Raw genomic sequence first — 15,466 nt, 5'->3', positions numbered from 1 at the left:
TCCCATTTCCAGGTCGGAATCTCTATATTCTGAAGCAATCCACCAGGTTTCTGATGTTCTATCTTTACTTGTTGACAATTGGGACACTGGGCTACAAATTCTGCAATAGACTTCTTCATGTTATCCAACCAATACTGCTCCTTGACATCATGATACATCTTTGTCGAGCCGGGATGGATGGAATATCGGGATTGATGAATCTCATTCATAATCTTCTCTCGCAACCCTGCCACATTAGGCACACATAATCAGCCCTGGTATCTCAGTGCCCCATCTCTTCCGATCTCAAAAGCCATACTTTTACACTGCTGAATGCTCTCTCTTAATCGTACTAAGATAGGATCTTCATATTGTCGTGCTTTTACCTCGGCTACCAAAGATGATTCTGATGTATTCTATACAGTAACATCTCCGTTATCAAAGTCTAACAATCTGATTCTCATATTGGCTAGCTGATGAAGCTCTTTAGTCAACCCTCATCTACCTGCCTCAATATTTACTAAGCTTCCCATTGATTTACGGCTGAGAGCATCTGCCACAACATTGGCTTTATCGGGATGATACAATATCTCGACGTCGTAGTCTTTCAGTAATTCAAGCCACCTACGCTGCCTCAAATTCAACTCTTTCTGCTTGAAGATGTATTGTAAACTCTTGTGATCTGTGTAGATGTCAACATAGACGCCGTATAAGTAGTGCCTCCATATCTTCAAAGCATATATTACTGCAGCCAATTCCAAATCATGGGTTGGATAATTCTTTTCATGCTTCTTCAATTGTCTTGATGCATAAGCAATCACCTTCCCACACTGCATCAATACGCACCCCAAACCTATACCTGAGGCATCACAATATACCACATAACCTTCTGTTCCTTCAGGGAGAGTGAGCACTGGTGCGGATGTCAATCGATTCTTCAGCTCATGAAAACTACGTTCACAAGTGTCAGACCACTGGAACTTAGTAGCTTTCTGTGTTAACTTAGTCAATGGTGATGATATAGAGGAAAACCCTTCTACAAACCGCCTATAATATCCTGCTAGCCCTAGGAAACTGCGGACTTCTGATGGTGTTGTAGGTCTCGGCCAATTCTTTACTGCATCGATCTTCTGAGTGTCGACACTAATACCCTCGTCAGATATCACATGGCCAAGGAACGCTACTGAGTTCAACCAAAATTCACAGAGAGCTTAGCATATAACTTACGATCCTGAAGCGTCTGTAATACTATCCGCAAGTGGCCCACATGTTCCGCCTCCGAACGAGAATATACTAGAATGTCATCAATGAATACAATCATGAACACATCAAGATAGGGCCTAAATATAGTATTCATGAGATCCATAAAAGCTGCTGGGGCATTTGTTAGCCCGAACGACATCACCAAGAACTCAAAGTGCCCGTATCTTGTCCGGAAGGCCGTCTTTGGAATATCCTTTTCCTTAACCCTCACCTGATGATACCCTGAACATAAATCAATCTTGGAGAAATACTTGGCACCCTGGAGTTGGTCGAATAGGTCATCAATTCTTGGAAGTGGATACTTGTTCTTTATAGTAGACTTATTCAACTGTCGATAGTCGATACACATCCGTAATGACCCGTCTTTCTTTCGCACGAATAGGACTGGTGCACCCCAAGGTGAAGTGCTAGGTCTAATGAAGCCCTTATCCAGCAAGTCCTTCAACTTCACCTTCAACTCTCGCAACTCTGTCGGGGCCATTCTGTATGGAGGGATAGAGTTCGGTTGAGTGTCAGGCAACACATCAATGCTAAACTCAATCTCCCTTTCAGGAGGAAGGCCTGAGAGTTCATCTGGGAAAACATCTGGGAATTCGTTGACCACGGGGATTGATTGTAAAGTAGGCGGTTTCGCCTCCGCATCCCTAACACGAACGAAATGATAAATGTAACCTTTTGAGATCATTTTCCTTGCCTTAAGATAGGAAATAAACCTACCTTTTGGTGTAGCAATATTCCCTTTCTATTCAATGATGGGTTCACCAGGAAATTGAAACCTAACCATCTTCGTACGACAGTCAACATTTGCATAGCATGAGGCTAACCAGTCCATTCCCATTATCACATCAAAATCAACCATTTCTAACTCAAATAAATTTGGCGAGGTTTGACGACTATAAATCATCACAGTGCAACCTCTATATACCCTTCTAGCAATCATAGAATCTCCTATCGGAGTAGATACCGCAAGGGGTTTACTTATCAATTCAGGTTCAATGCCAAACTTATTAGCCACAAAGGGTGTAACATATGATAATGTAGATCCCGGATCAATCAGCGCATATATATCATAAGAAAACACAGATAATATACCTGTAACAACATCTGGAGACGACTCGAGATCTTGTCGACCTACTAGAGCATAGGTTCGATTTTGACCACCCCTCAAACTCGGCACTGCACCTCTACCTCTACCACAACCTGTAGATTGCTGAAAACCCCGTGCTGGAGGTCGAACTGATGAGGAAGAAGTAGACACAGATCCAGTCGTCTGAACCATACCATCACCTCCCCTGTTAGGACAATCCCGCATCATATGGCCAGGCTGTCCGCAAGAATAACATGCATCAGAACCTCGACGACACAGTCCAAAATGGGCCTTGCCGCACTGATCACAACGTGGTGTTGTGGGTCTCGTCTGACTAGTATCCCTGTGATGTTGCGAGCCTGATGCCTTCGAACTCTGACCTGGACCAGAATGGGTAAATCGATCATATTGAGGCCTCTTAAACTGTGGGGGAGCACTAGCTACATGTGGCACCGAACTCCTCGAAGACTGGGGCCTGACGCTGCCTCTGAAGTCATTAGAATACCTTGCAAATCTCGCCCTCTTATGCTGGCCCCTATCTTGTTCCCTATCTGCCCTCTGCTGGCGCTTATGATCCTCTAGGGTCTGGTCATAAGCATGAATACGTGAAATATCCATGCCCTCCACCAAGGAGGCTGTCGTGCACTCATTTATCAGATGTGGTCCCAATCCATTCACGAACAAATGCACCCTATCACTCATCTCGGTCACCATATAGGGAGCATACCTTGCTAAAGAATCGAACTGCATACTGTACTCTCGCACACTCATATTACCTTGTCTAAGGTTCAAGAACTTATCAGCTCTAGCTCGTCGTATCTCAATTGGCAAGTAGTGACGAAGAAAGGCCTCAAAAATTTCCTTCCACACAGCTGGAGGAGCGTTCGAACCCCTGGATCTCTCCCAACTATCATACCAGAGAAACGCTAAATCCCGTAGCCGATAAGAAGCCAACTCTACTGCCTCTGTATCACTAACATGCATAACCCGAAGTGTACGATGAACCTGGTTAATAAAAGTCTGCGGGTCCTCCTTGGGGTCTGATCCGGTAAACACTAGAGGGTCTAAATTAATAAAATCACGAACTCTCGTACTAACTGGTTTCTTAGCAGCACCTGTATTCTGCCTCTGAGCCTGAGCAGCTACCAAGCTAGTCAATAACTGCAAAGCACTCCGCATATCCTGGTCTGTAGCGCCGGACGGAGGAACTGGAGGTGCTGGGTGCCTCCTAATATCCTCTGGAGGAGACAGGGTAGCTGAGGTATGAGACGACATCTCACTCTGAGCCTCACTTTGGCCTGCTCTAGCTTGGGGCACCTGACTGGTACCCTCTCCCGCAGCTGTATCAAGTCGTCTACTAATTGTTTGCTTCCTAGTCGAAGGCATCGCTGAAAGAAAACAAGGTGAATATTATAGACAAAAACTTACGACTCAACTCTACGCACGATCTAGATTCAGGAAGAAGGTAATAACCCTAGATGTCATGTAGCCTCCTGATTATAAATGTGGTGCGCTACACATCCATAATCAAGACTCTACTAGACACGGCTCATAGACAATCCCTAGGACAGATTTGCTCTGATACCAAGTTTGTCACGACCCAAACTGGAGGGCCATGACTAGCACCCGACCATACTTGCCGAGCACCAACGTACATTTTATCTAACCTTTTTCTTATTATCTTCTAGGGTTGACGAGATCAATATAAATGGTAGACCTGGATCACAGACAACCAACAATAAAATATGTTGGCATGAACATACATAGCAAGAGATGACCAGACAATCAAGAAACTACATATAAGGTACGAGCTACCACGCTACCATGAAAGACTATACAACAAAAATCAGCCGACAAGGCATACCAAACTATACATGAGTCGACACTTGTCTATAAGCCTCTATATGAACATAAGTACTGCAACATAGCCGGAACAGGGCCCCGACATACCCATAATGTCTATAACAAAAATGCATACCAAGACCACAGCAAGTCCGAAGAAGGGATCTCGCCAATCACTGCTGAACTGGACAACCTACTGTGGTGGGGGAGTTGCATCTGCCTGTCTATTAGGGCTTGCAGCACGACATGCAGCGTCCACAAACAAAAGGACGTCAGTACGAATAAAGTACTGAGTATGTAAGGCAGGGAACCATAAATATAAATAATAATGTAAACATGGATAGAGAATATACAACCTGGAACATCTGAGTACCTCTGAAGGCTACTGACATGAAATGCATGATACATATGTATGTATACATAAACTTTTAAAACATACGCCTCTGTGGGCATCATCATCATCATATCGTACCCAGCCATAATAGGCTTGGTAAAAACGTACCCGACCGTCATAAGGCTCGGTAGAATCGTACCCGACCACGTGGAGCTCGGTAAAACCCAACTGATCAGTGGTTTCACAATAGGTGTCGTACCCGGCCGACTATAGCGTGGCTCGGTAGAGTAAAATAGATACATATATATAATGCATGCTCGACTCATGGAATCACATTCTAAACCTTTCGGGGTGACATAAGGTCGGTATCCTCTGTACACGTTATTAGGACCAACTCTTCATTACGAACCTTATAAGAATCAGGAAGTACAAACAACATTGATAACATAGAATAAGAGAAGCAACATTAACATCAATCGTTCCATAAGAGGGAAAGTAATGTAAGTACTGCTAGCTTCTAAGAGTAGAGTATCTTTGGAAGCTCGTTCATTACATTATGTACAATCGGAGTCGTGCAAAAGAAGGAAAGGGATAGCCTCACATACCTTGTATATACAGCCCCAATCGCAAGCTATGCAATTGTCACAACTCTTTAGTCTACAATAAGAGAAACGATACTATCGTTATCATTTAAGCGTCATAACTATTATGTATCGACCACAACCTATTTTACGTTGAAACGGACAACACCTCCCCTATATATATGACTTCACACCATTCCAAACAATCACCAAACAGCCCAAACAACATCAATAATAAACATATTGAGCCTCCCAAAACAGTCCACGCACAACCTAATTACATCATACATACGACGACCACCGTAGTCGTGTCAAACGACCCGGAAATGTTACGAATCACTATCAGTCCTCAACCTTACATATATATGGTATTTATCCACACCCTTCCACCTTCAAAACTCCACAAAATAGTAGTAAAACACACAGCCCAATAGCAACACAAAACAGTCCACAAAACAGTCCGCTACAAGTGAATAACTCGAACTCACGGCTTCCGATCACCGTCTTGTGAGTTCTTACATGTATAGAACGAATTACCATGAATTCACAGCAGAGAAAAATGTATGAAAGATGGCAGTAACTTACCTTACTTGTTGGATAACTCAGCCCTTCCCTTGGTTCTTCAAACTCTAGGTTTTACCTTCAAATAGAACTTGAAAGAGAGGAAAAATCGATTAGGGTTTGTGTGGGATTTTTGTGGAGGAGTTGCAGGGATTAACTTGGGTTTTGAGGGTCTGAAAAATGGATGAAATAACTGAGTTCATAACCCCTTAAAAGTCCTCTCTTGGCCGACTTAGAGCTTTTAATTTTGTCCTATCATTTTGGCAAGTAGGTGATGCACCTACTTGTCATCTACCAATCTGCGCAGGCTTGTAAAAATATGAATATCTCTATACTCCGAGATCGTATTGACAAACGGTTTAATGCGTTGGAAACTAAACTCATAGATCTTTAATTTGGTGGGTAGATCACCCCGTAATTCCTTGTAAATTAGGAGAAAAGCTTAGAAACATTTAACCTAATGTTTAAGTAAAATTATGAACCTAAGTTGCGACAACGTTTGTCGACTTTTGTTTCATTACTCGTTTGACTTCAAGACTTATGATACAGATATTATATGATTCAAACACTTTAATACATGACCTTGAGTGTATTAAGAACCTCTAGGTTTACCTGAAAATACGAGTTACAACATCCTTGATTCGTTTAACTTTTAATACTTGTTAATCACCCTTATACACCCTTGTATCACTTAAGACCAATAGGATTAACTTCTTATCATCTCAAAGGTAATTCCTTCTTGAATTTATGTTAACTAATATATGGCATGAACTAACGTGTGTGGATATGGGTTGTAACATACTATTTTTTTTGGTTTGTCACGTGGTGTGTTTAGTACCTATTTTGGTGCCCGACTACATCATACATGGGGTGTATGTCCTTTCCCGGGTGAAAATAGTATAGACTAACCGGTTTTCTGACTGGTAATTAAAAATAGCCAGTATTTGCAAAGTCATTAAAAAATAACCACTATTTTGTTTAACAACAAAAAGTTCTAACATAATATGCTGGATTATGGAGCTCTTGCGTATAAAATTCCAGCATATTATGTTGGAACGTCAGCACGCGGAAAGTTCCAGCATAATATGCTAGATTATGGAGCTACTACGTATAAATTCCAGCATATTATGTTGGAACTCCAGCACATTATGCTGGAATCTCATATGTAAAAAGTTCGAACTCCAACATATTATGGTAAAATTTTTCCAAAATTTTAAGGGTATTTTTATACATGAAAAAATGGCTAAATTTCGATTATTCTGAAACTGTGGCTATATTTCAATTACCAGGTGTAAATCTGGCTATTTCTGATTTTTTTTCTTTTTCTGGTTCTACGAGAACGCAGGATGCTTCATGCATGGGCTGCCCTTTTAATGGGCCAGACTAATTCATATTCACGCTGCGTAAGATTCATTAAGGAGGAAGCGTTTTCTACTAAGGACTTTTTTTCATTTCTAGAGTTAGAACCGAGACCAAGTGAAGTGGTCTTATCCATGACTTCAGAATCTTTGGTGATTCTTCCTTAAATCGTTTTGGGCACTTTGTTTCCAAGCATGACTAGTGGAAGAATTACTTTGTGGAGAGAAGCCTTCGAAGTAAGAAGTATTAACCAAAAGACAAGCATATTGGGTCAAAATAAATTGTTAATTGTCAAACAACAAAGATAGTCAGGTCTTCAAATGTTTACAAAAAGGAAGATAGAAGACATAGATCGGAGAATGAAAAAGATAAGTGGGGTACAAATATTTGTTTAAATGAGAGATAAGAATATTCATTTAAATATTTTAAATAAAATAATAGACCAAGTAAAACTCTGGTAATCTTTATGGTTCAGATTTTATACCTCTACGACAAACTAGGCTAAAATTTGTCACCCACCGAAAGAAAAAGAAATGGAAAGAAGACTAACAATAATTCAGTAAAATCTCACAAGTAGAGCCCGGAAAGGACATAGTATATGCAGACCTTACTCTTACCCCGAAGAAATAGAGAGATTGTTTCCGAAAGACCCTCGACTAAAAAAGACGAAAAAATACAATACGTTAAATCAATAAATATATAATGCCTCTCTAATTTAACCATAGGTAATATGTGTATAGTTTTATTTCAATTAATTTTTTTTGGTGATAAATTAATGTGATTTGATTTAAACATTAAACGTGAATAATTTTTTTATTAAATACACACCAACTAACCCTCCACCTCCACCTCAAAAAGAGAGTAATTTCCAAACTCATCCTTCTTGTGATGGTGATCTAACTGTCCCTCACAAGTTCAAACATCACTCAGAGTTTCCATACATAATTTCCATACATAATTCAAAGATTTTATAAGTTGGCTCGCACACTATTGTCAATTAAACAAAAATGTATTGGAGCAAAAAAAAAAAAATCTGTTTTGAACCTAAAGTTTGTGAGTCAACCAGAAGGCAATAATCCTATATAAATCCGAGAGTATAACAATAATGATATATCTAATCTAATTTTATACGTGAAAAATATAAATGGAAAATGACATTGTATAGATGCTTCTTAAAATAATAACCAAAAAAATATATATATTTTGTATATATATATATATATATATATATATATTTTGTATGATATATATAAAAATTATATAATTTTTTTTTTTTGGTTACGGAACGTAAATAATTTATGACGCGGGTTAGAAGGGAACACAATTATACATATGCTCCGCCAACATAAACAAATCTGACAAATTCGTTACATTTATGCTCTGTTATGACAACAAACAATTAAACCCCTCTCTCTCTCTCTCTCTGGTTGAAAAACTGGAGTGACTAATCCCAGCAACCAAATCCTGAAAATCTGAAACCCTTCGTACCCTTTCTCAGTCTTCACTTCCACTAACAATCTAACACTTGTTCAATTTTCGTCTCCTTCTGTTTCTCAACATATTCTCGAGTACACCATTGGCCTTTATCTATTAACATAGATCCATTATTTACTTCTTCAGCTTAAGCAAAAGGGTCTCCTCTTTTTGGGATTCTTTCAGCTTTGCCATATATGCACTTTCCATTTTAAGCAAAATGTGGTTACTATAACTTGGTACTTTCCAAATTCAGTGGATAAATTCGATACGAAAGTTCTCATGGGTACTGTTATTTTGACCTCAGAACCTCAGCATTTCTCCTAAAACTTTAAGGGGTTTCTCAAAGCTTCAATTTTTCGAGGTAATTCACTTTGTTTTCTTATGTATGTTTCTGAATTTTGTCAACCTGTATCTGTTCAGCTCGACTTTTGTGGAAATATAAAGAATTGAAAAAAAACTGAAGATGTTGTCGGTCCTTTTGAATTGTATTTTTGGAGAAACTAACTATATTTGTCTAATGGAAGCTTAGGATTCCCTATTACTGTGACCTGATAAGACTTGGGGTTGTTCAATAAGCCCAACTAACCCAACCCTCTTTGACATTTGCTCGAAAGATGTATTATGAATGTGGTAGGTTCTTTTTTGTTTTAACGGTGTTATCCGGGCTAGCTTGTGTACCCCAACTATTCCACCCGGTACCTGTTATCTCCCACATCACATGTACTGGATAACTCTTCTCATAAAGGCTTACATACATGGAAAGAAATCACCTAGTATTTTTTTACCTCCGCTGGAATTTGAACCTTAAACCGAATGCAAATGCGGAGCTAGGATTTTGAGTTCATGGGTTTTGCATTTTAGAAAAGGCAGCTTACTAGGTTCTGAATAAATTAATTATAAATATTAAATAAATTCTATACATAAATGCAGGGTCTAGGCCAAAACTACTGGGTTCTGCTGTAACCATACGCAGGCTTGTGGCTCCGCCCTGACCTTTCGTTTACACTAGGCCACACCCTTTGGGTGCCTGTTTTGGTAGGTATTTTATGTTTATGATGTAGCTATTCTTCATCAACTGTTACAAACTCCAATCTTGGTTAAGAATACTATGAGAGTGAAAAACTTATGATTAATGGGGTTATTTTAGTCTCAGCTTGACTTAAAGGGGTGGTGATTCTCCTTTCTTTTGATTATTAGATATTATCGAGTTAGAAATTAGAATACTTAAGTGCTAGCTATTTGTATATCTTAGCTCTTGCTTTTCTACTTCAAGACTCTCTTTGTTCATGAAGTTGAAAACTGAATCTTTGTGAACCAAAGGTTTCTCTGAGAATGTTGTCTTCTTCTAGGGAGTATATACTTTTCTAATCAAACTAATACTGCTGTTTTGAGCTGTTTAACGATTGTACGTGATTCAATGTGTCACAACATCTTTTTCTCTTTTGGTGTAATCATTCATCTATCTGTGAGATTGAATAGCTTTTGAAGTTACTGTATGTTGTTAGTTTAGGGGACAAGATTTTTGATAAAGTCTGCAGAGCTTTCAGCTTTAGTATGTTGTTATCTGACCTGGTGTTTTCTTTCTTTATTTTTTTTTCTGTGAGAACATGATTAGTTTTACTGGTCCGTTTCTGCATCTGGTGAAAAATTAGTTGAACACAGATCAATTGCTATTTGGCATTCATAAAGAATTATCCAAGTCAAGGTCATTACTATGTGCTTTTGGAACGTATGTGCAAAAAGAAGCATTAGTTGAACATAGATTAAGTGATATTTGGCATCCATCAACCAAATCCTGAAACTCTGTAACCCTTCTTACCATTTCTCACCTCTCAGTCTTCACTTGCACTAACAATCTAACACCCGTTCAATTTTTGTCTCCTTCTCTTTCTCAACATATTCTCGAGTACACCATTTGCCTTTATCTATTAACATAGATCCATTATTTACTTCTTCAGCTTAAGCAAAAGGGTCACCTCTTCCTTGGGACTTTTTCAGCTTTGCAATATGTGAACTTTCCATTTTTAGCAAAATGTGGTTACTATAATTTGGTACATTCCAAATTCAGTGGATAAATTCGATACGAAAGTTCTCATGGGTACTTGTTATTTTGACCTCAGAACCTCAGCATTCCTCCTAAAACTTTAAGGGGTGTCTCAAAATTTCTATTTTTCGAGGTAATTCACTGTGTCTTCTTATGTATGTTTCTGAATTTTGTCAACCTGTATCTGTTCAGCTCGACTTTTGTGGAAATATAAAGAATTGAAAAAAAAACTGAAGATGTTATTGGTTCTTTTGAATTGTATCATTGGAGAAACTAATTGTCTTTGTCTAATGGAAGCTTAGGATTCCCTATTACTGTGACCTGATAAAACTTGGGGTTGTTCAATAAGCCGAACTAACCCAACCCTCTTTGACATCTGCTTGAGAGAAGTATTATGAATGTGGTAGGTTCTTTTTGTTTTAACAGTGGTGTATGGGCTAGCTTGGGCCCACCTCGACTATTCTGCCCGGTACCTGCTACCTCTCGCCAGTACATGTACCGGTTAACTCTTTTCATAAAGGCTTAGATAGATGGAAATAAATCACCTAGTGTTTTTTATCTCTGCTGGAATTTGAACCTTAGACATCATGCAAAGGTGGGGCTAGAATTTTGAGTTTATGGGTTTTGCATTTTAGAAAAGGCAGCTTACTAGGTTTTGAATAAATTATTTGTAAATATTAAATAAATTCTAAACATAAATACAGGGTCTAGGCCAAAGCTATTGGGTTCTATTGTAACCGTATGCAGGCTTGTGGCTCCACCCTGACCTTTTTGGGTGCCTATTTTGGTAGGTATTTTCTCTTTATGATGTTGCTATTCTTCATCAACTGGTTCAAGCTCCAATCTTGGTTAAGAATATTACGAGGGTGAAGAACTTAGTATTGAACGGGTTAGTCTAGTCCCAAGTTGACTTAAGGGGTGGTGATTCTCCTTCCCTTTGATTTCTATAAAATATTATCAAGTTAGAAATTAGAATACTTAAGTGCTAACTATTTTTATATCTTAGCTCTTGCTCTTCTACTTCAAGACTCTCATTGTTCATGAAGTTGAAAACTGAATCTTTGTGACTCAAAGATTTTTCTGAGAATGTTTCTTCTCCTGCTATATATTTTCTCCTAATCACATTAATACTGCAGTTCTGAGCTGTTGAATGATTGTACCTGGTTCAATGTGTTACAACATCTTTTTTGTCTTTTGATGTTATCATTCGTCCATCTGTAACATCTTCACCCACTTCCTTGTATAATAAGCATTTTAAGACTTAGTTTTATGGTTTTCCTTTCCCACTTCCATTCTTCATTTTGCTTTATTCTTGGGAAGCAAAAATATACTCCTACTGTTTTGTGTTGAACCTCATTTGGCATTCTTATCTTTTCTTTCATCTCAATCTTTCCAGTACGCCTCTGTTGATTATTGTGTAAGTAGTTCAACCATACATGTTTCTCTTTAGGTAATAGATGAAGACACTACATTACTTCTGTGTTTAAGCTTGAATGTCATTTCGCATATCTTCTCATCTGAGTGAATATGAGATTGAATTGCTGTCTGAAGTTATTATATGTTGTTAAAACATGATTAGTTTTACTGGTCCTCTTTTGCATCTGGTAATAAATAGTTGAACATAGATCATTACTATTTGGCATTCATAAGGAATCCAAGTATAGGTCACTACTAAGTGCTTTTGGAATATATGTGCAAAACGAAACATTAGTTGAACACAGATTAATTGTTAAGTGGCATCCATAAAGAATCAACTCCAGTTTTACAATAACAACTATGCCTCAGTCCCAAGCAAAGTTGGGGTCGATGATATGAATCCTCACTTAATCCTTAAGCTCAACTCATATCATCATCATGACAAAATAGTATCACCTATATGGATCTTTTCTTTCATTATGCACTATCTTTAGCTAAGTCTCCAGTTTTAGTTCGTGAAAACTCGATGCCGAACTGCATCTCCAAACATCTTTCTTGAGGATATTTTAATAACTGTGAACGCATAGATGCTTGCCATGTGAATATGTATTTTTTATCCTTCTCCTTTGATATTTGTTTGGCTCTCAAGTTTTTTATCTACTGTATTATTCCAGGAAAACCACAGCACTGTCAGCATTTTGGCTTTCAATCGACTGAAGGTTTCCTCATGAGAATCTGCTACACCAATCAACTGCTACATTATCTTTTTGTTGTAGCAACTATTGTTCCTCTGAGTCTTGGTGATCTAAACTCAGACAAACAAGCCCTTCTTAATTTTGCCGCAGCAGTCCCACATGGCTTGAAGATCAACTGGAATCCTGCCACCCCAATCTGCTCATCTTGGGTAGGCATTACTTGTAGTACGGATGGGGCCCATGTGGTGGCTGTACGGCTTCCAGGAGTTGGACTCGTTGGTCCACTTCCAGAAAATACTCTTGGGAAGATGGATGCCGTAAGGATTCTCAGCCTTCGATCCAATCGTCTCAGCGGAAACCTTCCTTCTGATATCACTTCACTTCCTTCTCTTCAATACCTATTCTTACAGCACAATAACTTATCTGGACCTATTCCTTCTTCTTTTTCGAATAAACTGAGTGTTTTGGACCTTTCTCATAATTCCTTCATTGGTAAGATTCCTGTAACAATTCAGAATTTGACTCAGCTAACTAGTCTAAGCCTCCAGAATAACTTGCTTTCTGGACCTATACCCAATATCACCCTTCCAAGGCTAAGACGTTTAAATTTAAGCCACAACAATTTTAATGGTTCTATTCCATTATCCCTCCAAAAGTTTCCAAATTCTTCCTTTGCGGGCAACTCATTCTTGTGTGGACTACCCTTAAATCCTTGTTCCCCTGTTCTACCACTACCCCCATCCCCACCTGCACCTTCACCAAGCATTCCTCAAGAAAAAAGCTCAAAGAAGAAACTTAAATTATGGGCTATTATTGCTATTGCCACTGGAGGGGCTGTGCTGGTCTTTCTGCTAGCTCTAATCGTGGTTTTGTGCTTCCTGAAAAGGAAAAGGGGTGATGGCAGAGGTGTGGTGAAAGGGAAATCTTCAAGTGGAGGAAGGAGTGAAAAGCCGAGGGAAGAGTTTAGTAGTGAGGTGCAAGAACATGAGAAAAATAAGCTGGTTTTCTTTGAAAGCTGCTCTTACAATTTCGATCTCGAGGACCTGTTGAGGGCCTCAGCTGAAGTGCTAGGAAAGGGGAGCTTTGGAACTGCTTATAAAGCTATTTTGGAGGAGTCAACGACAGTGGTGGTTAAAAGATTAAAAGAAGTCATTGTAGGGAAGAAGGACTTTGAACAACAGATGGAAATTATTGGTAGAGTTAGACAGCATCTAAATGTTGTTCCTTTACGTGCCTATTATTATTCCAAGGATGAGAAGCTAATGGTGTATGGTTATTTCTCAAGTGGCAGCTTGTCAATGCTCTTGCATGGTAAGGCATCTTTTGCTCTTATCGTCATTTCCTTTCTCTATTTCTGGTTTTTGGTGGAGCAACTTGATACGCCATTTGTCATTGAATGAGTAGAAACTCCTTATAAAGCACAAACTTCACTCAAGCAATGTCCTAAAAATAATTCATAACGAATCTAAACAATTTGAGTTTGAACTTTAAAGTTGCTAATTGGTGTGAAAAGGAGCATTCTTTCTTGTAGCTAATTGTGATCTTAGAGAAGAAGAAACACATTTTGTATGTATACGTCTGTTTGATCTTTCTACATCTATTATATGAGTACGGAATGTAATCTTGTATCTATCATTTATATAGCAACATATTGACATTTGCCAGCTTTCTTTTACCTATCACTGCTCCACCGAAGGTGTAGTTTATCACTCACACTATCTTGCTGCTTTTCTAACTGGAAAGCTGCTAGAGCTGTAAATCTTCATGCATAATATACCTAATATCTGTCCTGGAAGACTACACGAGAAGTGAACTCATTCCCCATTCACCAACCTGCATATACTTATCAGTGACATACTGCTAATGGTGAACACACACTGCTGATAATTCTAATATCCAATCCATGTCGAACTCTACTGTCATTATAGGCAGCAGGACTTCTGGAAGAACTCCACTGGACTGGGAGTCGAGAGTTAAAATATCTCTTGGAGCGGCAAGGGGGATTGCCCACATCCATTCAGTGGGTGGTCCAAAATTTGCTCATGGAAATATCAAGTCCTCGAACGTCCTACTCAAGCAAGACCTAGAAGCTTGTGTCTCAGATTTTGGTTTAGCCCCTATAATGAACTTCCCTGCAGCTCCAACTCGTTATCCAGGATACCGAGCTCCTGAGGTGATAGAAACCCGAAAGCATAGTCATAAATCAGATGTCTACAGCTTCGGCGTCTTACTACTTGAGATGCTTACTGGAAAGCAGCCAATGCAATCACCGGGGCGCGATGACATGGTTGACCTTCCTAGGTGGGTCCAGTCAGTTCTTAAGGAGGAATGGACATCAGAGGTTTTTGACGTCGATTTGATGAGATTTCAAAACATCGAAGAAGAGATGGTACAGATGCTACAAATTGCTATGGCATGTGTTGCAAAGGTCCCAGACATGCGACCCAACATGGAGGAAGTTGTTAAAATGATTGAAGAGGTCAGACAATCTGACTCTGAAAACAGGCAATCTTCAGAAAGAGAATAGATCTTAGGACTCAAAATGTGCAGATCACTTACATTCCTTGGATTTGTGACTAACAATTTGTAATGCTGAGAAATTTGTTCAACTCTATACTCCGTACAAAAAATACATCCTTCTTCTTAATGAAAGTGTGAATTTTTGTTGAGTTGTTTTCCTTAGGCAATATAGTAGACTAAGTAATCCTCCCCTCCCCCCCCCCAACCCCCAAGGTCATTTGTTGTAAGATTCAGTATGCACATATTGTGTTCATACTATTTTTTCGTTTTCATAGTATCGTGCCATTATTGTTGGTTATTGTTATTGCG

At 39.0% G+C, this 15,466-nt stretch overlaps 1 protein-coding gene across 2 annotated transcripts; it reads left to right on the top strand.

Moving 5' to 3' along the window:
• Positions 1 to 8,363: 8,363 nt before the first annotated feature.
• LOC107815429 (putative inactive receptor kinase At5g58300) lies at positions 8,364 to 15,303 on the top strand. 2 transcript variants are annotated; one of them, XM_075219080.1, is made up of 4 exons: positions 8,389 to 8,843; positions 9,413 to 9,517; positions 12,617 to 13,948; positions 14,566 to 15,303. In XM_075219080.1, exons 3-4 carry the CDS (start codon positions 12,670 to 12,672, stop codon positions 15,162 to 15,164), a joined length of 1,878 nt encoding a protein of 625 aa, XP_075075181.1. In that variant the 5' UTR covers positions 8,389 to 8,843; positions 9,413 to 9,517; positions 12,617 to 12,669; the 3' UTR covers positions 15,165 to 15,303. The 2 variants fall into 2 exon arrangements, with proteins under 2 accessions (XP_016496492.2, XP_075075181.1); XM_016641006.2 differs by lacking the exon at positions 9,413 to 9,517 and having other exon boundaries at positions 8,364 to 8,843.
• Positions 15,304 to 15,466: the final 163 nt, after the last annotated feature.

The sequence above is a fragment of the Nicotiana tabacum genome, chromosome 8 (genome assembly GCF_000715075.1).
Source record: "Nicotiana tabacum cultivar K326 chromosome 8, ASM71507v2, whole genome shotgun sequence".
NCBI classification, from domain to species: domain Eukaryota; kingdom Viridiplantae; phylum Streptophyta; class Magnoliopsida; order Solanales; family Solanaceae; genus Nicotiana; species Nicotiana tabacum.
This window is presented reverse-complemented; position numbering and strand designations above follow the sequence as displayed.